This window comes from Carassius gibelio, chromosome B15 (assembly GCF_023724105.1).
Source record: "Carassius gibelio isolate Cgi1373 ecotype wild population from Czech Republic chromosome B15, carGib1.2-hapl.c, whole genome shotgun sequence".
Classification (NCBI taxonomy): Eukaryota; Metazoa; Chordata; class Actinopteri; order Cypriniformes; family Cyprinidae; genus Carassius; species Carassius gibelio.
Genome location: NC_068410.1, coordinates 7,287,077 through 7,313,897, shown reverse-complemented (window position 1 = coordinate 7,313,897; position 26,821 = coordinate 7,287,077). Strand labels below are relative to the sequence as shown.

General features: G+C 35.5%; 1 protein-coding gene across 2 annotated transcripts in view; it reads left to right on the top strand.

Moving 5' to 3' along the window:
• The window catches only part of megf6 (multiple EGF like domains 6), a 46,297-nt gene that overhangs the window by 17,285 nt on the left and 2,191 nt on the right, over positions 1 to 26,821 (top strand). Inside the window, exons 7-31 of one of the 2 annotated variants that reach the window (XM_052575541.1) lie at positions 534 to 659; positions 749 to 871; positions 1,299 to 1,421; positions 1,880 to 2,017; positions 3,042 to 3,158; positions 3,345 to 3,467; positions 3,745 to 3,984; positions 4,070 to 4,201; positions 5,642 to 5,770; positions 6,557 to 6,685; positions 6,772 to 6,906; positions 6,988 to 7,122; positions 9,064 to 9,195; positions 10,602 to 10,730; positions 14,631 to 14,759; positions 16,183 to 16,311; positions 16,708 to 16,836; positions 19,669 to 19,800; positions 20,423 to 20,551; positions 20,763 to 20,891; positions 23,451 to 23,579; positions 23,717 to 23,845; positions 23,948 to 24,076; positions 24,707 to 24,832; positions 24,921 to 25,049. In XM_052575541.1, the coding sequence (XP_052431501.1) occupies positions 534 to 659; positions 749 to 871; positions 1,299 to 1,421; positions 1,880 to 2,017; positions 3,042 to 3,158; positions 3,345 to 3,467; positions 3,745 to 3,984; positions 4,070 to 4,201; positions 5,642 to 5,770; positions 6,557 to 6,685; positions 6,772 to 6,906; positions 6,988 to 7,122; positions 9,064 to 9,195; positions 10,602 to 10,730; positions 14,631 to 14,759; positions 16,183 to 16,311; positions 16,708 to 16,836; positions 19,669 to 19,800; positions 20,423 to 20,551; positions 20,763 to 20,891; positions 23,451 to 23,579; positions 23,717 to 23,845; positions 23,948 to 24,076; positions 24,707 to 24,832; positions 24,921 to 25,049 (3,330 nt within the window). The remainder of the gene's footprint in view (positions 1 to 533; positions 660 to 748; positions 872 to 1,298; positions 1,422 to 1,879; positions 2,018 to 3,041; positions 3,159 to 3,344; positions 3,468 to 3,744; positions 3,985 to 4,069; positions 4,202 to 5,641; positions 5,771 to 6,556; positions 6,686 to 6,771; positions 6,907 to 6,987; positions 7,123 to 9,063; positions 9,196 to 10,601; positions 10,731 to 14,630; positions 14,760 to 16,182; positions 16,312 to 16,707; positions 16,837 to 19,668; positions 19,801 to 20,422; positions 20,552 to 20,762; positions 20,892 to 23,450; positions 23,580 to 23,716; positions 23,846 to 23,947; positions 24,077 to 24,706; positions 24,833 to 24,920; positions 25,050 to 26,821) is intronic. The other variant, XM_052575542.1, reaches the window with a different exon arrangement.

Sequence of the window (26,821 nt, the reverse complement as noted above, 5' to 3'; positions counted from 1 at the left end):
GTTTTCCCCTTTATAATAAAAGTTTTCCTTACTTCCAGTCCGAACAGAAAATCTGAGTTTGTCATTATCAGATTTCAAAGATTTTTATGTGCTCTAACTGGGATTATTATGGTTAGCTAAAACTAAAAAGCATAAAAAACAATCACATTACTTAAAATAAAATCAACCTTAACTGTAATAAAATAAAATAGTAAACTTTAAAATAAAAAGGCAATGTTTCTTATTTTATTTCTTAAGTTGCAGTACTAAAATAAATTAAAAGTAATTAATAAAATGAATAAATATTATAGACATATTAAAAGGCTAATACAGATGACAAAAACACAACTAAAATACTGAAACTTTAACTAAAAGTAAAGTGAAAATATAAATATAAAATCTAATTCAAAATATTAACCAAAACTATACTAGTATATCACTGATACTAAAACAGCACTGGCTGGTTGTAGGAGCGTTAGCAAAGCTACGGTTACTACAGAGGGATTTTCGATCATTACAAGCATTGTGTGTGTGTGTACATGACATTTTTCCAGCGGCGAACTCTTGCTCTGTGAAGAATGGCGGCTGTGAGCACAGGTGTGTGGATTTGGGGAACGAGCAGTACAAGTGTGAATGTCGCAGCAACTTCCAGCTCAAAAGAGATGGCAAACACTGTGAATGTGAGTTCACATACAGTACATGTGTTGTCTTTGACTTACTGTAGTAATATCGTGATGATTATTGTGTGTATGCTGTGTTATTCTCTCAGTGAAGGACCCCTGTCAGGAGCATAACGGCGGATGTGCTCATATCTGCAGTAATGTGAATGGACAGGCGGAGTGCAGCTGTAGATCAGGATTCAAAATGGGAGCTGACTTCAAGAGATGTGAAGGTTCGAGTGCATGACATGAACCTATGTATATGTAGAAAATCTCTCTTCAGCTGTGCCATAAAACCGACCTCCACTACCCATCTAGGTCCTGCTCAAACACACACACACACACACAAACACACAGAAGATTTCTGGTATAACGATCTGCTGTTAGTTACTATGTGTGCAGGCTAGTGTAAAAGTCATGGGTAAACATGTTTGTCTGGACCCAGACTTTATGAGACAACCTCAGCTGACCCCATGAAGAGTCTCTGACCCCTGCTGTACACACACATGCATTGCCATGCTTACGCACAGACACACACATAAACACACACACTCATATTGCTGGTATCCTAACTGAATACACTGTGTTTATTTATTTATTGTACTTTTTTACGTTTTTCACTGACATATCTTCTAACTGCCCAAACATTTCCTCTCCCAGACATAGATGAATGTGTGTCTGGTCAGACTAAATGTGCTCACGGCTGTGTTAACGTGCCGGGATCCTTCCGTTGTGTGTGTAACCCAGGATTCGAACTGGGTGCTGATGGGAAACAGTGCTACCGTGAGTGCAAATACACACACTAACATGTGTTCTGTGATTCTTTTAGTGTAATATTAGATGGAAAACTTAAAACACGTTAGAAAACAGTTATTAGATTATCTCAGTAGTTCACTGACATGTGGATGTGGTTTACTGGAGCCAAACAGTCTGTGATTGGTCAGAGTTTTTGACGTGCACCAATCAGTGAAGTCTTAATCCTTCAAGCGACAGCTGTCAATATTTGACTTCAACCTTAAAAAAAACAAAAACCTTGTATTCTCTTTTCTTTAATATTTCCCTCTTTAGCTTGTACTAATATGAACAATGCTTTAAACTTAATATTATGAAAAATGTCTGTGTGTATTTGCCTTTAAGATGAATCGCTTCATGTATTCCCCAGTTGTAAGTCACTTTGGATAAAAGCATCTGCTAAATGAATAAATGTGAATGTTAACAATATAGAATGATGTATCCTTCAGGTATCGAGATGGAGATCGTGAATGGCTGTGAGAAAAACAACGGGGGCTGCTCCCATCACTGTGAGCACACCACCAGTGGGCCCCTGTGCTCCTGTAACCAAGGTTACCATCTCGCTGATGACCTCAAGATGTGTATAGGTATGGGCCCCACTTGATGGTTGTCTAGTAAATCATTCACCATGTAAAATGTAGTTATTTTAGATTAAGAATTATATGTATATTTGCTACAATTATAAAGTTTGGGGTTGGTGAGATTTTAAAGGGTTAGTTCACTCAAAAATAAATATTAGCCCATGTTTTACTCACCCTCAATGCATCCTAGGTGTATATGACTTTCTTCTTTTTAGTTATATTAAAAAGTATCCTTGCTCTTCCAAACTTTAGAATGGGAGCAGGTGTTTTTATTTTTTTAACAGTCCAATAGAAATCAAATAAAGCATGCACAACCATAATAAAACAGCATTTTTAAATAAGTGCTTAAAACCTTTACAGTACTGTAGCTTTGCTATGGTAAAAAGTCTCACTAGATTATTACAATTAATGGCAAAATAAGTTTAAGTATTTACTTTAGTATTTACTAGTATTTGCTTTTTAGTGTTAAAGCTGCGGTAGGTAGCTTTTGACGCTCTAGCGGTTAATAAACAGAACTGCTTGCGTCTTGCGGAAGAACATCGTAGCCGGAACTACTTCTCTCTGTTTATGTCTATGAAGAATCACAAAGGTACTGGGTTACTCCGCCGCGGTACCCCCGAAGCAATCTAAAATAGTCCGAATATAAACACTTATTATAGGTGCACCCTAGTGATTCAGGACAAGCCAAAAACACGGTTTGGAAAATGGATTCATGGTGTACTCGCTTATTATGTTCATTTTTCTACATTTTGAACACAAACAAAGTTAAGGACCACAGCTCTGATTGGTTGTTTCTTACTGGGAGCGCATGACTTTCTGCAAATGGCAATAGGACCACTGGGAGGAGCCAGAGGAGCTTGATTTTTTCACAGATTATCTGTCTTATATTCTACTGTCAGGACATAATGACAGGTTTAACAAATATGTAAAAAAATATATTTTTACAAAAGTTATCTACTGCAGCTTTAATGTTACATGGTGTTTTTTTCTTCTGAGAAAACGCTTCTGTATTTGTGTGTGTCGTCCACAGACGTTGATGAGTGTGAAAACGGGGAGGCGTGCTGTAGTCACTACTGTAAGAATTACCCAGGAGGCTATGAGTGCAGCTGTAGACCTGGATACACACCCAACGGCTGCACGTGTGATGGTGTGTGTTTAGTCTTCCTTGTTTGATCTTCTCTTAACCAATCCCTTTTTTAACCATCCTTTTTTAACATACTTGCAAATTAAGATATTTTTCTTGGTTTTCCTCATAAATCGACTAGATTTGAAGATTACTTAAGCACATTTAGTGTATCATGACTGCTGTTTTAACATGAATCCCTCTCTTCAGACATTGACGAGTGTGTATCCGAGACGTCAGGGTGTTCTCAGTACTGTGTGAACACGCTGGGCTCATACGAGTGTTTCTGTCAGGTGGGCTTCAGACTGGACAACGACCAGAAATCATGCTTACGTGAGTACAAGTTTAACTGGCTTTATGAAGTGTTGACTTCATAGTCAGGAAGTGATGCACACTTCATAATGCAGTTATAAACCAGAGTATTATTAACACCCAAAAGACATGTTTTAGCAAAATGTTATTGTTAATATGCATTAGTTTGTTTTATGTAAAATGTTATAAATTTTATATTTTCAGTTTTTCATTATAAAATAGAATATATAATTGATTTTAATTAGTTGTCTCTGTATTTGCCCGTCTCTTTTTGTTCTTTCCCATTTCGTGTGTTTAGCTCTCTATGACAGGGAATTGGAGGACGAGGAAGAGGAAGAAGAAGAGGAAGAGGTTGTCGGCAGTGAAGATGAGCCGGAAGTTCTCCGTTTGCCGGACTTGTTTTTCCGTCGCCCCCCTCAACTGCTGCATTACACCGCTGCTTTAAGTAGACCGTATGATGATGACACATACACCTACGACCCAGAGAACTCACAAAACCTTGAAGAGAGAGAGGAGCTGACCGTCATCAGCAAGATAAGTACGAGAAACCCAGAATGTTAACATAAACTGACATAAACATACAGAGATAAGGATGTGTGAATATGTTAATCTCTCTGTATCAGTGTGTGAGGACGGTTCATTCGGTGACGACTGTGGTGTGAGCTGTGAGGACTGTGCTAATGGAGGAGTGTGTGCGTCAGAGAGGGATCGCTGTGTGTGTGGACCTGGCTGGACTGGGGTCACCTGTAATGACAGTGAGTGTCTTTATTCTCCCCTATTACTCCAACTGAACAGAGGCCTTGGGGACACACAGCTACATTGTTGAGGTTTATTTACACAAAGCAAGACATTTTTACACGAAACATGAGAGGGACGATTTTACATTGAACTCCCACAGACTCTTGAGATATCATAATGCAAAAGATTATTTATTAGTGGCTAAGTTAACTTATTTTCTTATTATATTTTTTAGATGGCAAACAACAAAATTATTCAGAGAAGGGTTATTATAGTTAACTAAAACCTAAAGTAAAACCGTAAAAATATTTTCATTACTTAAAATAAATATTCAATATATAAAATACAAACTTATTTCAGGTACCGTATTTTCCGGACTATAAGTCACACTTTTTTTCATAGTTTGGCTGGTCCTGTGACTTATAGTCAGGTGCGACTTATTTATCAAAATTAATTTGACATGAACTGAGAAAAATGAACCAAGAGAAAACATTACCGTCTACAGCCGCGAGAGGGCGCTCTATGCTGCTCAGTGCTCCTGTAGCCTACACTGAGGACAAGAGCGCCCTCTCGCGGCTTTAGACGGTAATGTTTTCTCTTGGTGCTTGGTTCTTAATAAATGCGACTTATAGTACAGTGCGACTTATATATGTTTTTTTCTTCGTCATGACGTATTTTTGGACTGATGCGATTTATACTCAGGTGCGACTTATAGTCCAAAAAATACGGTAAGTTGCCCGAGGCAACCTTTGACATTTTAATTTAGTTTAACTTGGACTGAATTAACTAAAACGGAAATAAAAATGAATAAAATCATATAGACATGTTTGGAAAAAAAAAGACTAAAAATTAAAACAAAAATACGAAAACTTTAAATGAAATGAAAATGAAATGTGAAAAAATAAACGTAAAAACTAAGCTATCTCAGGGATGTTTAAATAACACTGCTTCAGAGACAAATCAGCATCAAGAAAACACATTTATACTTACAGTATATACATACATTGAAATAAAAGAAGTTAATTTAGATGTTTCCAGAAAAAAACACATTTTGATGACTGAATATTGGAGTCAGCATAGAACCTAAATTCAGAAAGAAAAGTTTTCTTTTTCTCCTCATCTAGCTGTAGCTGTAGTCCTCCTCTAATAACCTTTACTTATACAGAAATCCCATCAAGCTCTTAAGTGGAGCAGTTCCACGACTCTAAGGAAAGTACTTCCTGTAGGGTAGTTTATTACAAAAATGGACAGAATGTTGGAGAGCTGCAGCCCTAAGAGCACCTCCACACCCATCATTCTGAATTCACATGAGCGCAGTTTGAGTTTTCCATACCGTCCCATTTTTAATGCACCCTAAAATCAACAGAAAGTACAGTGGCTGCTGTATTTCTCTTTCTCCCTGGTTCCTCGGAGAACCCTAAACATGTATTTACTTTTGCATTCTCTCTCTCCTTTAGCTTGTGCCGAGGGCACATATGGCGTTCAGTGTAACAGTCTGTGTGTTTGTAAGAACGGGGGCCGCTGTGACCCAGTGACGGGGAAGTGCTTGTGTCCTCCAGGGGTCCACGGTCTGCACTGTGAAAACGGTAAAGTACACATGCATCTTTAACTTCTCTTTTAACATCTTCCATATTTCATTGATTGTGACATTTCCTCTTTCCTCTCTCCTTACTGTATGTCATATTTCAATATTCATAACTTTAGGAAATAAATGAGCCTTCTATTCAACAAAGAATCAGTTTCCACAAAAATATTAAGCAGCACAACTGTTTTCAACATTTATAATAATAAGTGATGTGTTTTAAGCGCCGAATCATCATATTAGAATAATTTCTGAAGGATCATGTGACACTGAAGTCTTGAGGAATGATGCTGAAGATTCAGCTTTGATACCAGAGGAATAAATTCCATTAAATGAGCTAAGATATATTTACTTTAAGATATATTATATATTCTTTTAAAAATGGCATTTTATATACTGTAATAATATTTTGCGATATTGGTGTTTTTTTTCAGATTTTTATTCTTTAGTTTTTTGTAATTTTAGAATTTTAATGTACTTTAAAATGTATCACAAAGGAGTCTGCTAAATGATGAAATGTAGAAATAGATGTAAAGCATCCATCAGCAGACTAACTGGAGCTCTTGGGTTAAAGTTTCTACTTCCTGTCCACTTCCTCTCTGTCTGCCCTTGGCTTTTCCTTGTCTTCATCACATCATCCATCAACCTCATGTCTCCCAGCTGTCTCTGAAATTCCTCTCAGATTAGACCTGATCATTCTGTCTTGACAAGAGCATGTGATGTAATGGACCTCATGGAGCTCCAGATGAACACTGTGGAGTTTCTCTCATGTTCCCTGTGATGTCATCAGGCTGTCCGCAGGGATTCTATGGGAGGTTCTGTCACAGGAGGTGTAGCTGTCCCAGTAATGGACGCTGCCATCGTCTGTACGGAGGGTGTCTTTGCACACCTGGCCTCTACGGCAAATTCTGCCACCTGCGTAAGTACACTAAGATAGCATGTTAGTGTCAAAATGGTTACTTTCATTAATTTAAGGTATAGTAAAATAGTGTTTCTCCACATCAGCATGTCCCAGATGGACCCACGGCTCGGGTTGCTCGGAGGAATGCCAGTGTGTGCAGGAAAACTCACTTTCTTGTGATCCACAAAAAGGCTCCTGCATGTGTAAACCTGGTTACAATGGTGACCGCTGTCAGGAAGGTAGGTGATGTTTCTTACAGCCATTTGAAACTGTTGTTTCTGACAGGTACATGGAGATATATATGTAGTGTTCCTGTGTAGATTGTAGTGACGGATACTACGGCCTTGGCTGCCACGAGCGATGTAACTGCTCTGATGGTGAGCCGTGTGACCCTAAAACTGGAGAGTGCCAGAAGACGTGCCCAGCTGGATACCATGGAGAGAAATGCCTGCTGGGTAAGACTCACAATCATACACAAAGTCTGAGAAGGGAATACTGCTCTACTACTGTACTTACTGCAGTATAGTTTGTGGTCAGCAGTCTTGGGAAGGTTACTTTGGAAGAGTAAGTTACAGATGACAATTTACACTATTTCAATTATTTATTATTACTTTTCTAAATTTCTAATGAATGTTTTCAACTGTTAATCATTCTGAAATATTTAACGCAGGTTGGGTTAACCTTACAATATTACTCAACACTGATTACTGTCAGACTTTCCAAATCCGTCATCACTTGAATTAAGATGATAATAATTACATTTTTAAAGTGCAACCACCGCAAAATCAGACTTTAGCAGCTCTTTTTAATTTGAGATTATTAAATACAGATCCAACATCATAAAACACATAGGTTAATAGCTATGATAATGTTTTTGAAATTAAATCTTTGAATAGCTATGATAAGAAAACACTGGCATCTAACAATGCCTTGGAAAAAACAGCTAATATAAAACCAAACAGGAAATAAAACAGTTAATAAATAAGCATTTGTCCTAAACTCCTGAAACATCGGTGTCTCATATTTTAGAGCAGTCGGTGCAATTTGGGAAAGAAATCAATCAAATCTGTAATCACTAACATTTTCATAAAGTAACTGTAATTTAGTTACATTAACTTTTTTTTCTCTAACTGTAACAGATTTTGTAATTAGATAATGCAATTCTGTTACATGTAACTATTTAACTCTCCAATAATGGTGGTCAGTAAGATATTAAAAAAATAATAATAATAAAAAATATACATATGTATATATATTATGAAGCAAGGATGCGTTAAATTGATCAAAAAGTGACAGTAAAGACATTTATGTTAAAATGGATTCATATTTCAAATACTATATTTTAGAAAGTAGTAGGCAATAAGCAGTGTGTATAATGTGCAGTGTTTAGGTAAAGCTTTCAAGGGCTGCTCACTTTTCAAATGGGACAATAATGGCTTTTCACTGCCCTCTAGTGACTATCAGATGTCAGCACATAGAGCTGCTTTAATGGCTCAGTTATTTTAATAGCACAAAAATATCTGCATCAGAAATCAACTGTGAACTGTCAATCATCAGGCAATATGTCCTTTTTATAATTCAAAGGAGCAGATGCACTAAACATTCACATATGACAACATGCTGACAGATGGAAGTTGTAGTCATTTCACAGTGTCAATCAGTTTATTGTGTTAAAGAGAGAGTTGTGGAATGTTTTATGTAGTTAGATTTATGCTGGCCTTCTCTGTTATGTTATGAAAATGATATATTATTTCACAATATGTGTGAGTGTGTTTATAAATGGGTTTTCCTTCTGTTCGCTGAAGAGAGAAATGAATGAATTTGAAAAGAACATCATGTTCTAATAATATTTGAAGTGTCTGTTTTAGTTATTTCGTTCTTGATCACTCACAGTACATACATTTTTTAGTCTTAATGGCTTAAACAGATCATGGTTTGGTCTTGTTAAAACAGGCTCTTTTATCCCATCCTCAGGGGGGGATTCTGGGTAACTGAAGTGAGCTCTTCAAGAAAAAGAAGGAGCGAGTGTATTCAGACAGGATAGACAGAACCACATTGCTTCGGTTAACTCGTTTGTTATCTGTCACTTCGTTTTCACTGTACAAACAACATTGCGGTTTTTTGTCTCTTTCTATGTGAAGCTGGCTCGTACTGTAATAGTAATACATAAAGAGTTTAATGACAAAAACAAATTATTTTAAAACGTGGTAACAGAAAAATAACACAAAAAAAATAATAATAATTAAAACGAATACAATATAAATGGACATCCAACAGGACATTACAAAAACATACAAATAGTAGTCTTTGAAGTGTGCTTGCAATCTCATATCTTAAATCTGTATGATTTGATTTGTTAAATGAATTCAAATGAATAATGAAGATCCTCTGTTTAGTGTGTGAGGCAGGTTTTTGGGGGGTAGGCTGTGCCAGTGTGTGCCGGTGTGGCAGTAATGCAGTGACCTGTGAGGCCAGCAGTGGGCGCTGTGTGTGTGAGGCTGGATACACTGGAGAACAATGTGACAAGAGTGAGTCTGTTCCGTTTCTTTCTAATTCATTCTTTTTTTAAGACGTTTTATTCTTTTCAGTTATGCACTATTTAATTGGTACAACATGTAAAAGTTCAAGTTCAAAAGTTCAATCTGATGCTAATTAAGATGCAAATGTTGCCCCCTTGTGTCAACATAATACAACTACAGGCAGAACTTACTGAGATTATACTAAAACCATGCTAATATTCTACTCTTACTGGTTCTCAACTATATAGAATGCATAGTGTGCATGGTATGCTAAATTAGGGAAAAAATACATATTACATACATACCTACAATTTTAGACTAAAGTAAATAAGAGGGTGCAATGTGTGAGATATTGTATCCCACAATGCAGTGCGGTTGATTTGACTTTCCATTTTCTCCGTGAAAGTAATTACAGATATAATTTTCAACATTTTTTTATATGTTTAGTTTTTTACTCATTTGATCTGACATTGAGATTTCTACTTAAAATGTGAAAAAAATATTTGAAGTTTGAATTATTGAATATGCATTTGAATATTTGAAAATGATCATTATTGCCAAATTAATGACTGGATCACCCACATTTAACATAATGAGGTCATGTGAACGGAGTGTAGAAAAGTACTATCAGTAATTCTTATCAAAATATACATTTTAAAAAAGGTATTAAGTATTTCAGTATCATTTAAGTTTTATTTATATTGCTATTTTAATATTCATTAATATGTTAATTAGCTTTTATTTTTATCAATGCTGTCAAATCATTAATCGTTATTAATTGCATTCAAAAAAAGTTTTTGTTTACATTTAATATGTATGTGTACTGTGTTTATTTATTATGTATATATAAGTACACACACATACAGTATATATTTTGAAAATATTTACATTAAGAAAAATGTATATATTTATATTATTATATTATATATAAATATATTTATTATATAAATATAGCTTATTTTCTTAAATATATATACATGCATGTGTTTGTATTTATATATAAATGATAAATGTGCACAGTACACACTCATCTATTATATAATATTATTTTGGATGTGATTAATCGTTTGACGGCACTAATTTATATATTCACATTTATCGTTTTAGTTTGTTGTAGTCATGTTAATATGTGCTTTTGTCAATTTTTTATTTTATTTTTTATATTTCTATTTTATTTTTATTTCAGATTTAATTTTAGTACTTAAACTTTAAACTTATTTCAAATTTTTATGTTAAGTTTTTGGAGATTTTTATATTATTATTTATGTTATTTTTAGTTTTAGTTAACAATAACAAGACTATAGTATCGAGTTAATATTTTATTCTGAACACAGCAATCATGCATACCTCATTTCCAATAATTTCCCAACATGCATACTAAATCGAAATTTCTTAATCTTATGCGTTTGTGTCAGAGTGTCCTGAGGGCCATTATGGAGCAGAGTGTAAACTAGCGTGTGAGTGTGAGAACGGAGCCGAATGTGACCACGTCAGCGGAGCTTGTACCTGTGCCGCCGGCTGGGTGGGATCACACTGTGAAAAGAGTGAGTTACAAACAAATACAGCCAAATTCAAGAATGGTCAGTGATATATGTGAAGAAAAATCTTTATATAAATGCATATTATATCTTATTTTCCCGAACATCTCTCTTTTTCCACATAAGTGTGTTTTCATAGCTCTAATGCACTGGGGCCTCTTCTTCACCAGGGAAACAGGAAGTTTCAATCAGTCTGAGAGGGCAACCCACCCATCATGCAATCTGAGTGTGTGTCTGTGTTTAAAATGGAATGTTTTTGACTCCCATTTGCTCATTGAAACACTCACTCATCACACACAGTCAAGCATCTTGAAAACACACAAAAAGTGTTTGTTTAGTGTGTCATAATGACATCAGTGCAGGAAACTAAGATCATATGTTTAAAAAACATGAAGTTAATAAGAACTAGAAGCAGGTATGAAGGTTTTGACCTCAGTGACCCGAAGGTACAGAGTCATATCTGCCTTCTAGTGGTTAATCTGAGCCTCTGACTTAACATCTCACACACACACACACACACACACACACACACACACACACACACACACACACACACACACACACACACACACACGCACAGACACACCCTGTTGGATACATGACAGCATCCTCTGCTTAATGAGACAGCCACATCCAGCTGCTGCGCTTTATTGGAAAGCCACAATGCACAGGCATACACACAGTGCCAAACATAGAAGCCGAGTCCTATCTTAGCTAGAAAAAAACAACAACATGTAAACACACACACACACACACACAAGATGCACGGACAGGCAAACTTGCTCATACCTTAAGAGATTCTATGCATGCTGCATTTGACCAGTTTGCAGGCTGGATCTATTATGATGATATTATTATTATTATAAGCTGACCACAAAATAATAGCAAGAAAGCAACTATTGAGTTGTCCTCAAGGGCTAAAAGAAATGACTTACAGTGCAACCAGTGAAGCCTGTTCTACAAACAGACGCCTCTTTTAAACCAATTCTTCTCAGTAAATCACAAAAACACAGTGAACCCAGTGTTATTTGATTCACCAACAAACAAATCTCATGAACTAATAAATCTTATATATCTAATACATCTTATTATAATATCTTATTATAATAAATCCTTTTTAGTGAATCAAAAACATACTGCACATGCAGTGTTGTCTAATTCACAAACAAAAGATTCTTAAGAGCTGATGCTTTTGTGCTGATTTAGAAATGTACAACTGAACCAGTGTAGTCTGATTCACAGACGGACCCTTAAACCATTCGACCTAATTGCTAGATGTTTTTAAACATATAATTTAAGTTTCCTGCGTTGATGTCATTAAGACACATTTCAATGGGAGAAGAGGAATCAAAAACATCATTTTTTTCCAAACATACAAGCCGCAACCAGCGTATTTTCATGAATGAGTGACTCTTTTGAACTGATCCTAAATTAGAGCATTAAAAACATAGTCTGTAGTCTGATTCGCAAACAAATTATGAGGTGATCTTTTTAAAACCAGTTATTTTGTAGTAGATCAAAAAGATACAGCGTGATCAGTGTAGTCAGATTTATGAACAAATGATTCTTTTAAAAAACATTTCCTTTTAAGTGATACGAAAATCTGCAGAGTGATCAGTGTAGTCCGATTCATGAACAAATGATTCTTTTAATAAACAGTTCTTTTATAGTGAAACGAAAACATACAGCATGATCACTGTCCTCCAATTCATGAACAAATGACCCTTTTAAATTAGTTCCTTGTAGTAAATCAGAAATTTACAGCATGAAAAAATAATGAACCTCCTGAAGCTGATCCTTTTCAGTGAATCAGAAACATACAGCATAACCAGTGTAGTCCCAATCACCACAAATCTTGCAGAAAAGTATCATTCTTCAGAGAAAGGAAGTAAGCCGAAATAACTTCCTGTACCTATGTGATGTGGTTGAGGGAGTAAATGATAACCAGGGCCAGCAGAATGGATCTAGATTCTGCACGGCAGGGGAAAAGAGAAGCAGAACTGTCCATAATCCCTTGAAATCCTACAACATGAAGTTGGACAGTGCAAAATCAGGTCTTAGGGGACCATTATCGTTCCATCTCCATCTGTATCAACTCCACTGCCATCGATTTAGATGCATAAAAGCAGATTGTTTTGGTTTATAGTGGACTTCTACATTCACAGATTTCATCTTTAATAAATCAGGCTGTGACTACAGAGATCAGGTCTCCGCAGGCCCACAATTCCACCCTGTCCGTTTTGGGACGTTTTCAACTCGGTAGTTCATCTGGATGTAGCCAAGCAGTTCCACTCATGTTCCGTATGCTCAGATGTCTTCCATGCGTCTTAATCATACAAACCGACTGAATAAGAGCACACACACACACACACACACATGTGGCAGGTCTTTAGCGAGCTCTTGAGTGCTATCATCGGGCTCCATCTCTAAAGGCCTCAGCAGTGAAACACATTTTACCGGCTGCAGCCGATCACAACCATCCGCTGCCGTTACACACTCACGCACACGCGCTTTACAAGATCTTATCAGGTTGATGGAATACAAGACCGATCTCCTGTGATCGCGTGCATCTGCGTGCCATATGCGTGTTTGTATGGATGTCTGTCTACACTTGAGCTCATACAGAGAGACTCCGATTTCATTCGCGTGTGTGTATATGTGTGTGAATGAGTGGAGTTTGTACAAAGTGTACTGTAGTTTCATGTTGGACACGCTATGCTAACAAAGGCAATGTTTCTAAACAAAAGCAAACAAAATCACGTGTGTGTTTCAAAGAAGCAAACCTCTAAAAAATGTATTTGGATAAATCTGATTATTGTCAAACAACCAGACAAGAAGTGTTCAAACTTTTCTTAATTTTTTTTATTGTGTGGAAAACTGAACATCAATTAGAAATTAATTTTAATGTTTGTATTGTGGTCCTATTGTGCATGGATTATCATGCATACTTTCCAAAGAAAATAACAGTTTTATATATATATATATATATATATATATATATATATATATATATATATATATATATATATATATATATATATATATATATATATATATATATATATATATATAAAATAACTTGCTTTGTCTTTATTCATCTGGCTTTATTATGGTGTGCAACACTCACTTTCACAGTTTTGTCAATTTTATTTATTTTTATAATTATTTATTAAAGAAATATATATAATTTTGTATTATTATTATAATTATTTTATATTTTAATAAGCAAACATTTAATGCAAGAAAAATTCATTATAGCCACTAGATTTTGTGCATTTTTTTTCTTTCAGTGAAGTATAATTTGAAAAGCAGGGCTTTAGATGAAAATATTATCTGATATTCATAAAATGTTAGCTAAATAAGCATTTTTTTTTTTCATTTTATTATATTTTTCTAAGCGATAAGAAAACACAATTTTGGCCAGGTGCACTACATCTTACATAAATGATGTTGAGAGCCCAGTGAAAAAAATGTGAGTTCAGGGAATATTTGCACAGGAGGCATATTTCTGTATCCAGACAGTGAACCTGTGGACTCAGCAGGTGTTCTTGTTTCCTAGAAATGTCTGTCTGTCTGTCTTCCTCACACACACACGTTGACTTTGTTGTGGTGAGGATGTGCCGCACATGTGGCGAATGAGATCACGCAATTAATGCTGATGAGAGCAATTCACACACTGAGCATTCGGTAGGTAATGAGACATGAAAAAGAAAGATGAGCAGGACGAAGGGGTGAAAGATGGATACATCCACAAGGATACTAGTAAAACACTAACATAATTATATTTAAATCAGAATGCTGACATCCTGTTGGCTCTTGAGAGCATGACTTTCCAGTGATGTACTGCTCATTAGAACGCACACGCAGACGCAGACACTGCTGACTCAAATCTCCTCTCCTTCATAGGATGTCCTGTTGGGTTTTACGGGCAGGACTGTGTGCAGATGTGCCAGTGCGGGAACGAAGCCCAGTGTCACCACATCACAGGCGCCTGCCGCTGCACCCCCGGCTGGGCACCACCGCAATGCATTCTGGGTAAGCCACCCACATCATTAAAACGGGGTGTGATTGGAGGCTCATCTCCGGCTGAACGCCGCATCCTCGCACAGAAATAACCCAACGATCTCTCAAACCAGCTCACCCAAACACAGGCCTCCTAGACAGTTTATCGCCGCACAGACACGGCCGATGCATTTCTTAAAGCATGTGTAAAGAGCAGATAAAGCCACCCGGCGGGCTGCGGAAAGGTTAAATGCACCCATGTTTTTAATCGGCATATCTCATCTGTGTATGTTTGTGTTTACTGTGGAAGGATGCTTTTTAGGAGCATTCCGTTTGTGCGTCTGTCAGTATTTTATTAGGCTAAGATGCTTTTTAAAGAGAGCTCTGCGGCACATTGGTTTAGTACCATCTGTCTTCTCATGCAATCTCCCGTCAGTAGTTTAATAGATCAGGGGCCCAATAAAGATTTATCTCTCTTTCTGTTTCACTCTCCCTCTCTTTTTAATGAAGTGAGGTTTGTGTTAAAGATCCCTCTCTCAGAAGTTTTATTTTTACTTCTGGCTTTCCCATGACATGTTTTGCACGGTAAGCTTGACTGTGATGAAATCTCTCTGGAGTCGAGTGATGTTATTAGTTAGTTTTGTGGCCCTTTTTTTGTGCAAGTGTGCAAATCATAAATCGTTATTTTGATTTGCATCTGCTTTTTATTGTTTATTATTTTATAGTTTTGCAGTAGCGTGTGTCTACTAAAACTAAGTCCAAATCTCTTACAGGCATCACGTAAAGTGTGTTAAACATTTTTGCCTAAAGAATTCTTTTTGTATTTGGTGTAGATATATTATGTTATCTGGACACGTAAATATTTTTACTCTTCAAATGCTCATATACTGGGTTATTTTATGTCACACTGGGTACCTGGAGACCTTTATTTTTTATATATTTTTATATTTAGTAACACTGCTGTCCAAAATAGTTTAAAGTCAGTAATATATATATATTTTATGACGCGAGGAAGCATCAAATTGATTAAAATGCTGTTTTTTTCCCTTTTCTATTCGTCAAAGAATCCCACAGAAAATCTATTACAGTCTCCAGAAAAATTATTAAGCTGTACAGTTTTCAACATTGATAATAAAAATAATTTTGGCCACTAAATCAGTATGTTATAATGATTTTTGAAGGATCGTGTGTTACTAAAGTCTCAAGAAACTTTTGAATGACAGTGTTGCAACAGATCAGTAGTTGATTTACAATGAAATGTGAAAATAAATGACATATATTTATAAACTATATACTATATTTATGAACTTACTAATAGACTGTTAAACATAAGATGGGCATTCGGAACATCTAGAATAGAACATCTGTGACATCACATCCTTTTGCATTGCACAAAGTGCTACATATTTCGATTTTGAAAAGTTTGTTTTTATTTAAATATGTGTTTGTGTTCTAGCTTGTCCAGCAGGTACATTTGGTCCCAACTGCAGTCAATCATGTGACTGCCACAACGGAGGGTCATGTGACCCAGTGAGTGGCCAGTGCAGGTGCACACCTGGGTGGACAGGAACCAGCTGCCAACAGAGTGAGCTAAAACACACACACACACTCAATGTAAAATACTCATAATGTAATGTAATAATATTTAATATTTATACATAAAGAGCCTTCCTCTTATACAAAACACACACAAACATGTGAGTCACCATCCAAAGACCCTATATACTCATAAACACATCTGTCTCTCTCTCACAGACTCACTCAGAGTGCTTTATTTGGCTGTAGTTAGTAAGATGTAAGTGATTATGGTGATTTATAGTGAGGAGTTTGTAAGCACTGATAGCAGCGATTCACATGTCATCACACAAATTACTGTATTCTGTCTCCATTACACACTGGAATGTTCACATGGGCGAACGCGGGCCACTCACTCCGCGATCCATCTGCTTTCTCTCTCACTGTCTGTATGGTTTGTGTATAGCCTGTGCATCTGGATGGTTCGGTAGGAGCTGTGAGCAAAGATGCATCTGTCCAGGGGGTGTGGCCTGTGATCATGTGACGGGCAGATGTGGCTGTCCTGCAGGGTACACTGGGAACAGCTGTGAGACCAGTAAGATCGCTCTCATTTCATTCATCCTACTGATTCATAAGACAATATTTAAAATAGCAAGAACTACCTCTAAAACCACCTGTAGGACTATAACTCTGTACTTCTTATAGACTAATATATATTAAACAGATACAATATAAATATTTTTCTATACACTGCCGCTCAAAAGTTTGTGGTCGGTAGGATTTGTAAAAAATGTTTTTGAAAGAAGTCTCTTATGCTCACCAAGGCTGCATCTATTTGATCAAAATACAGTAAAAACAGTCATTCTGTCAAATATTATTAAAATTTAAAATATTTCTTTCAGTTTTAATATGTTTTAGAATGGAATTTATTCCTGTGATGGCAAAGCTGAATTGTCTGCAGCCAGTACTCAGTCAGTTACATGATCCTTCAGAAATCTTGCAAATACTCTTATTTGGTAGTTTTATTACTATCTGCTTCATATTTTTGAGGAAACTGTAATACATTTCAAAATAGAATACATGAATAGAAAGTTCAAAAGAACAGTGTTTATTCAATTACATATTTCAAATAACCAACAAAATTTGTTTGCTTTTAATACAAAACATTCTATTTTTTGGCAAATATAAAAGCCCTTTCACACCAAAAGCCTCAGGCTGAAGGAAATAAAAATTAATGTATGTACAGTAGAACACAGAAGAAGACAGTTCAACACTCTTCCGCAATAAATAAAGAAGAAATGTTAGTTTATCTTGTGTAATTTTTGCTTATTAATATGGTTAAATTTGATCATCGAGGGTCAGCTAATTGGTTAATAAAATAGGATTAAATAGTCATATTTTGAGTTGTTTTAACTGTTTTTATTAATTTTGAGGAAAACTTGTGAGTGAGCAAGTGAGTGAGATGAATAAATGATTGTTCACATTTATTCTAGAACTAAGTAACATCTTATTCCCAATTTCTCTCAACAAGGGGACAGGAGAGCTTTCAATCATTAAATGGGAAAAAAGTAACTGCATGGCATTACTTATTTTGAAAAAGTAACTCATATAATTGCTTGTAAATTAAAAAAGTAATGCTTTACTTTACTAGTTACTTAAAGTAATCTAATTACATAACTTGCGCTACTCCCAACATTGCTCCTAATCCTAAAATGTTGCCCATTTTGTAAGTGTACTCAAGAACCAATCATCTGTTCATTTATATATCCATGCCAAAAAGATGTACAAACAGCCATACAGTATGCACACTTTTATCACTTGTAATTCACATCTCCCTGTGTCTCTCTATCATTTTTACATTACACATGCTGGGGTTTTTCTCTGCGACTCTCTTTCAACACCCGCCCACCCCTCTCACTCTCTCTTTCTCTCTCTCTGTGGATGTGAGACATCTGATAAAGGTTAGCGCTGAGTGGCCAACTCAAACAGCAGGCTTTGTTTTTGTCTGTGTAAGGATAAGAAGTCTGGAACACACACACATACACACACACACTGCAGCAGACATGGCTAATGACAACAGTCTAATTATTCTCTTTAGTCTGGAGTCTGAACTTATCTCTTACACATGCCGGTGGGGTGAATACACAAACGCACACACATGTATACATGAACATACACTGATCTGTGTTAGTCTCAACAGTACGGATGCCACTGAGCCCAGTTGACAGCTCCTATCTCTTGTCTAGAGGGGCTAGTACTGCTTTTTCACTACATGCTAGTTTGTTGTACATGTGTTTTAATGTCTTGGAGACTTACACATTTCCATCATGAAAACTTTAGGAAGATTCTAGCATGGTAATGGATATGACAATTTTAGTGTATTTGCTGTGCTGTTGAGTAGCCTATATACTGCTGCACAATTAGCATATATAATAACCTGTAGCAGATCTATACAGGTGGAGCTGGGGAGGTGGAGGGGAGTCAGAGGAATTCTGAAAGCATGTTGCGAAAAGCCATTTAAATTTAAAGCAGTAAGTTCATTGGCTGCATAAGCAACATAAACCAATCAGTTTGTGCTAAGTAGTTTAACACTGTGAATATCATCAGTTTGCATTAATGACCCATCAGCATGCGCCATTTAGAGTTTCATGACAGAACTTGATATTTGTTTTGTGATAATATTGAAAGTTACACTGCTGTATGCATGTATATATATATAACCCAAGTTATTTGCATAATATAGTGTATATATATATTATATATATATATATATATATATATATATATATATATACATACTATATTATGCAAATACAATAAATATATATTTTGATGTCATATTTTATAAGTGAAAAAATAAATTTAATTTAAATTTAATCTAATACGCTATATTGTGTGTGTATATATATATATATATATATATATATATATATATATATATATATATATATATATATATATATATATATATATATAAAATACGCTTCTTTAATTGACTCTTCACGTCGGGTGGTTCTTGGCCTCCACATCATGCATTTAAAATCCTTTAATGCATGGCAAGCCACTGATTATCCCTTACATACCTAAATGAGCCCTAAATACACTCACATCTCATGTGTTTTCATATAATCGTGTTTCAGAGGTGTGATATGGATTCGTGCTATGTAATGGACTCATACAGCCTGGCTTTTGTCAGACACTCCAGACATATGTGAAAATGTATGAAAGTAAGCATGTCTGAATGACGTTAAATGAAATGTCTAGCCTCCCCTTCATATCGTATCATATCATATCTCCTTCCTGTCTGAGGCCTGATGTCTTTTCGGGAATGTGTCTAGACAACTTGACATTTTATGGAAAACCCACACACGTTTTGAAAGTCATCTCTGCATGTATTGTGTCCTTTTCTGTTTTCTCTCTCTCTCAGTGTGTCCTCAGGGCAGGTTTGGCCTGAACTGTTCACAGATGTGCACATGTTCTGGAGATCAGTACAGCTGTCACCACGTCACTGGGAAATGCACATGTCTACCTGGATACTATGGCAGCCGCTGTCATCTGAGTAAGACATACAGTATTCTGCTGATATCAGTTTAATACTATGAACCCAACCTAATAAACTTGTTTTCATAGTTGTTCTATTAGACCAAAAGATCATCTACAATTGAGCTAACAGACAATGGTTATAAAATCATACACACTACCATTCAAGAGTTTTAGGTCAGAAAGATTTTTTTTAAAGAAATAAATTATTTTATTTATGAAGGACATAGTGAGTGAGTCAAAATTGAGAGTAAAGACATTCAAATGAAAAATTCAAATAAAAAGTTTTCAAATAAATGCTGTTCTGTTGAAGGTTCTATTCATCAAAGAATCCTGAAAAAAAAAAAAATATTAGAATGATTTCTGAAGAATTTAGCTTTGATTTGCAGGAATAAATTACATTTTTAAAATATATTCAGATAGAAAGCAGCTAATTTAAATTGTAATAATATTTGGCGATATTACTCTTTTTACTGTATTTTTGATACAAGTGAATTTTAAAAACATTACAAATTTGACAAACTTCAAACTTTGGAACAGTAGTGCATATGTATGTTATGTAGTTCTATATGATTGTACTTTATAAATGTATGGATTGCTTTATAAATGTGCTCAAATTAAAATGTATATATATATCACAGGATGTCGAGAGGGCACCTATGGCCCATACTGTAAGAAAAGGTGTAGATGTGCCAATGGAGGCCAGTGTGACTTCAGGACTGGTTCTTGTATCTGTCAGCCGGGATACTTGGGACCCAACTGCAGCACCAGTAAGATCCTAAAAATCCATCACCTGACTGGGTGTGGACATGTTCATTTTCTTCCTATGTAAACATGCATCAGACAGACATCTTTGTCCATAGTTATGATCTTGCTGCTTTTCAGAAACTGTTAAGTTAAACATGGCTTACCTTTTTTTATGTTGCATTCCACATTTTCTAGCTAGTAACATTTGTTTTATTTTCTGTCTTTTTCTCTCAGGTTGTCCTACAGGCCGCTATGGGAAAGATTGTGCTCAGGTGTGTTTGTGTGGAGAGGAAGGACAGTGCCACCCAGAGACTGGGAGGTGTAACTGTGCACAGGGTAGAACGGGACCTTCCTGCGAACAAGGTATATACCTCTGTAGATAGCACTGTTATTTTTGTATTATTTATTTAAATGCAGTCTTGGTGAGCACAACAGACTTCTTTCAAAAACATTAATAAATCTTACCAACCCTAAAACATTTTAAAATAGGGCTTTTCTTTACTCACGAACATGAACTGTTGACGACTGTGCATTTTTTTAGGCATGCACTGTATTATTATTGTATATATATTTATTTGAATTACACTTTATTTTAGTTTTTTGCCTTTTTCAGTTTTAAATTTTTTTTTATTTAGCTTTATTTTTTTATTTCTGTTCAATTTATTTCATGTATTTTATTTGTTAGTTGTCAAGTCAAAATTTCTCAGTAATCATTTCTATTTTTTTCATCTAATATTATTATTTTATTTTATGCCACTTTAATTTCAATAAAGGAAAAAAAGTTTTAGTTAACAATAACAACACTCAACTTTTTTCCCACTTATTTTGCCAACTTTTCCAACCTCGGCCATTCATTTCTTATTTTTCTGTGCCTTCACTCATCCATGGTCCCTCCCTCCCAAATATACAACATAAACATCTTCATCTTGTTTGGATGTGAAACCCATAAGTGTTATGATGACTTCATAAGCAAAACATCGAATACATCACGTCTCACAGTCCCGCACTTGAAGGGACTATTTGCCCTCCTCCCGATTCTCTCCCAGGGCTTATTTACAATATTTAGTTAACAAATTTCTCCAGTTTCCTGCGTGATCGCAGCGCCCCTTTTCCTGGAGAACAGAAGCGAGAGATCAGATTCCTAATCTTCTTGTTTCATCACTCATCAGCGGGAATGGAACGGGACTTTCCAGGAGGGATTTTCTTAGCCTCCTCGAAAACGCCAGCTCGGAGCGTCTCACAGACGTGCCGCTGAATTATGTTCCCTGTGTTTAATGTTTACAGACGACTATAAGTAGCTGGTTCTCTGTGTTCCGTGTCGGCGGATCTGCTGGCGAGGAAACAAATAAATAAGCAAGCGAATCAAAGCGATTGGCTTATTGTTTTCCCAATCTAAATTACCCAAAGAAACATGATTGCTCTTTTGCTGCGCTGCCAAATCTGACCCACTTTGCCATTGCACTAATGATCTAGAGCTTAAGTAAACTTGTGTGTGTGTTTGTGCACGTGTGTGTGGCTGTTTGTGATGGAGTTTGCATGTGGGGCTAGCTCTTTAAATGCATTTTGAGGGATGAGAGGGCCTGTGCTAATTGTAGTAATTGAGGAATTCAGAGTTTATTTGGAAATAATGCCATCTGTGCTCTTGTTGTTACTGGAAGTTTCCGTCTGGAGCAGGACATAGTTAATAGATAAAACAATGAGGTGTTTTGCTCGAGGGAAAGTCTGCTGAATGTTTGTCCTGGTACAGTGTAACAATGAACACACATCCTGATATAAAAAAAAGAAAAGAGGGTACCATCTCAATGACTGTTTTGATGGAGTGGCAATTATTAGCATAGAATTAACATGTGATTTCATGCACTGATTTGGATGGAATTTAGGATGTCGGTGAGTTTCTGTTGTCTAGATGTGGAAAATGTTATATTATGATATGTATATGATTAAAGTAATATATTAATTTAAGTAAGAATCATATCTGAGGCTGCTTTACTGTATTTGACACAGAATGTTGGCAAAAGGTATAAATCCATAACAAAGGTGCACCGAGCAGTGATGAATTTAACTTTAGTTATAATATTTGACACGTCAAAATGAATAAAAAAAAAATACAATTCATTAAATACAACCCATCCCCCGCCACAAAAAAAATGTATTTTGTATTAAAAAAATGTTTTGATATCTTTTGAACCTCAATTATTATTCAAGAATTCTGAAAAAAGTTATACTGTAGTAGTGTATTACATATTAAATATTAAGTAATAGTAGAATTGTTTTCAACATGATAATGTTTTTAAAATTGATTTTTTACAATATATTAAAAAAGAAAATATATAAAGTAGAAAATACATTAAAATAGTCATATTAATATATAAAATACATACTGTATACACACACACATTACAACAGTTGTTTTAAATTTTAATAATATTTCGCAATATTACTTTTTTAGACAAATAAATGCAGCCTTGGTGAGTACCCAAGGGCCTAAGGGCTTTTCTGTACTTACGGACATGAACTGTTGTCAACTGCATTTTTTCAGTCATGCACTGTAGCTCAGGATAAAATTAAATAAATTCACTAAGCTCACCCTAAGCTTTTATTTTCTGTGCGAAATAAGTATGGTTTCAGGCTAAAATGAGATATCCAGTGGAAATTAAGTGTTGACAGTATAATTTAGTGCTGGATGAGGATTAATCAGTGCTTGGTAAACCATCCTCATGTGGTCCAAATTGAAGACAGATTCATGTGCCTCGCTGAAACACAGAGCGTACAGATACAGCCAAGACATCCAGTTGTTTCACAACTTGCGCGTATTGCTACATGATGAAACAAAACAACACTTCTCATATTTATGCACAGATATTAAGCATCTGTGTTATGACAAATTATTTGCTGTGAAATGTGAACTTGTCCTCTGTGCAGTATGTCCTAGAGGGTGCTATGGAGCGCAGTGTCGGAGTTTCTGTACGTGCGCGAACGGAGGCGTGTGTGACCCTGTGAACGGGACATGTAGATGTGGCCTGGGCTGGACCGGGCAGCACTGTGAAAAGGGTAAATAAATAACCAAGAATTAAAAATTAATACTTTAAACTGTTTATGAGTAATTTGAATTGTCTGTGCATTAAATATAAGTCAAATGATGATAAATTCACATGATTGCTTTTTTTGTGTGTATGTGCATGCAATAGTTTGTGTCCCAGGTCGGTATGGTGTGAACTGTGAGCAGCAGTGTGTGTGTCAGAATAACGGTACATGCGATCGCTTTACGGGATGCTGCTCTTGTCCGTCTGGATACTACGGTCCCGCCTGCCAACACCGTGAGTGACAGTCTTATCTTCACTGTTAGGATGAATCCTTTTTACTGCACTTGCTGAAATCTGTTATTATAAGATATGATATGAAATGGTTTCATTTCTCAGGATGCCCTGCTGGCTTTTTCGGCGAGCTCTGTGCTCAATCATGTGACTGTAAACACGGGCACCTGTGTGATCATGTGACCGGACAGTGCCTGTGTCCTCCAGGTTATCAGGGTGACAAGTGTGAAAAACGTAAGTAATCTTAAACGTCATCAGCATGAAACGATAGTGTATATTTTAACTGAGAATTAAAACAGTGCTGACTTAAGCAGAACACAAAGGTGACTTTTTGTTCTGATCACTTTTCTCAGTATAATGGAACTGAAAACCACAATGAAAGTTTCATACAGTACAACTATATTCCAAGTTGTCTGAAGTTATACAACTTACTGTAGATGACACACTGAAGTTATCATTATTCAGTGAAAATCTTAACATTCTTTCTAATTCTCATTCTTGCATGTTCATGGGTCTCCTTTGTGAACAAATCATTCTTTTGAATCAAATCTTTTCAATGAATCAGTTGATCACAAGTTCACAAAACCAGCCTGAATGATTCATTCACAAATTGCCTTACTGGTTCACTTAAGTCACTGATATTTCATTGAATTGATATTCCGTATTACTTTGATATGTCATGAGTTAAATCAGCTCTGTTAATCATGCAGAGCTACTGTGTAACTTAAGATAATATATGATGGACTTCTTTACATTTGTGTCAAAACAAAAGTGTAAAGCTTAAAAGCTTGAAAGCTCACTGGACTGCAGTGAGAAGATGAATGTCAGTTTGATGGTATCTTTGACTGTGTGTGTGTGTGACAGGTTGCGATGATGGACGTTTCGGACGTGATTGTGCAGGACTCTGTGAGTGTGATGATGCACCCTGTGATCCCACCACTGGACAGTGTCTCTGTCCATCTGGAAAGACGGGAGAACGCTGCGAGAAAGGTGCACACAAACACACCTTACACATCTTACGCAAACTCTCATAATTCATACTTCATTCAAACTTTCAAACCCTCATCTTCTCTCTCAGTTTGTGACAGCAGGTTTTATGGTCCAGACTGTTCTTTCCAGTGTCAGTGTGCACACGGAGGCCAGTGTGACCAGCGTACAGGTCACTGCTCATGTCCCCTCACCTGGATGGGACCCACCTGTGAGGAAGGTGAGGGTGTGGATGTGTGTGGGCTTACGAAATTGTCCCCAGAATTTAGCTAAATGTGATTGAATATAATAAATAATAATAATGATTCATACATATATATTATTACATGAATGAATAACATTACAATTAATTACATACTTACTGTATTATTATATAATTTAATTAAAACAATCATGTCCCTTAGTTCACATGTAAATTCATAATTTATCATGTAATTGATAGAAATATTGAAATAAAACAAAAATATTTTTGTCCTAAAATTTTCCCCAGAAGGTAAATATGATAGGGCTCTTAATTTAATATGTAAATGGATTGATATAAATAAATAAATAAATAAATAAGGTGTGTATATAAATAATATTACTATTTTTAATAATAATATTAATTATTATTATTATTATTAGTAGTAGTAGTAGGAGGAGGAGGAGGAGTATAATTATTACAATCATATAAGTTAATACAATAAATTCTGATCCTTAGTCTATATTTAAATTGATCATTTCATATCATTTATTAGATTTAAATGAAAATAAATTAAAAAAAACTTTTTCTCAAAAATGTCTCCAGAAGTTAGTTTAATCTGATAAAACATCCTCGAGTATAAAAAATAGTGCTGTTCATTTAACATGTTAATTCAATAAACAGATTAAACATACAAACAATAATAATCGTAATACATATATATTATTATTTATTATTATATAATTAATTAATGCAGATAATCATGCCTGTTGGCCCATATTTAAATTCATAATTTCTCATCATGCATTTAAAATATTTAAATAAAGTACATAATATTTTTTTTTTTTGACTAAAATGATAAACATGTAGTGTTATGGTTTGGATTAATCTGTAGAGCTAATTTATACTAATGAACTGTAAATAAAGTCAGATCAAGTGTATGATATGTCTTTATTAAGCTAAGTAAAAGTGTGTGTGAGTCAGCTGTATGGTTTCTTTCACTTTTTTTAACCTCTCACCATCTCAAAATCTTTCTCTTCCCAAATACTACTTCTCTCTTTATTCGTGGCAGTCAGCGTTTGAGCTCAAAGCGTTAGTGAGCGTGTGTGTGACAGCCTCAGTGTGCCTGAGCTGTCAAGGGCCTCCTGGCCGTCTGTATAACGGCGCCTCTCTCTGACAGTTATTCTAAGTGAACCACAGCAGGACGCTTCATAATATGTGTGTGTGTGAGCTTTGTGAATGAGTGTGTGACAGTGTGTGTGAGTGTGTAACAGTGGACTTACTGTACATGACCCATCCACACAAGTGGATGCTGCACACTGGTGATGGATGAGGAGAGACCCCCACATGATTGTAAAGTGCTTTGGGTGTACAACAATACACAATAAAGTGCTATATAAATGCAACATTCATTCATTCATTCACGCAATCTCTAAACCTGTACATCCCCTAAAAATACAAACAGCTCATCTTAACTTCCTCTTACTACTTTTCTTTTTTTATTGCACATATTTTATACAACAAAACATATTTTCTGTAGGACTTAAGTTGAACTGCACAATATGTGATCAGTGAGCCATACTCACTTGAAGGATGAAATATCAGTGAAAAATACAGAAATAAATAAATATGGAATGAAAAAAGGTACATTAATATATGTATGACTATTGAAATAAATAAATATAAATAAGTTACATGTATTATTCATATTACTAATGTAATTAATGAATACATTTATGATTGAATTCTGTGGAAATTAAAATAGTTCTTTATTGAATCACTTATTTATTGTCATTTATTTATTCATATAT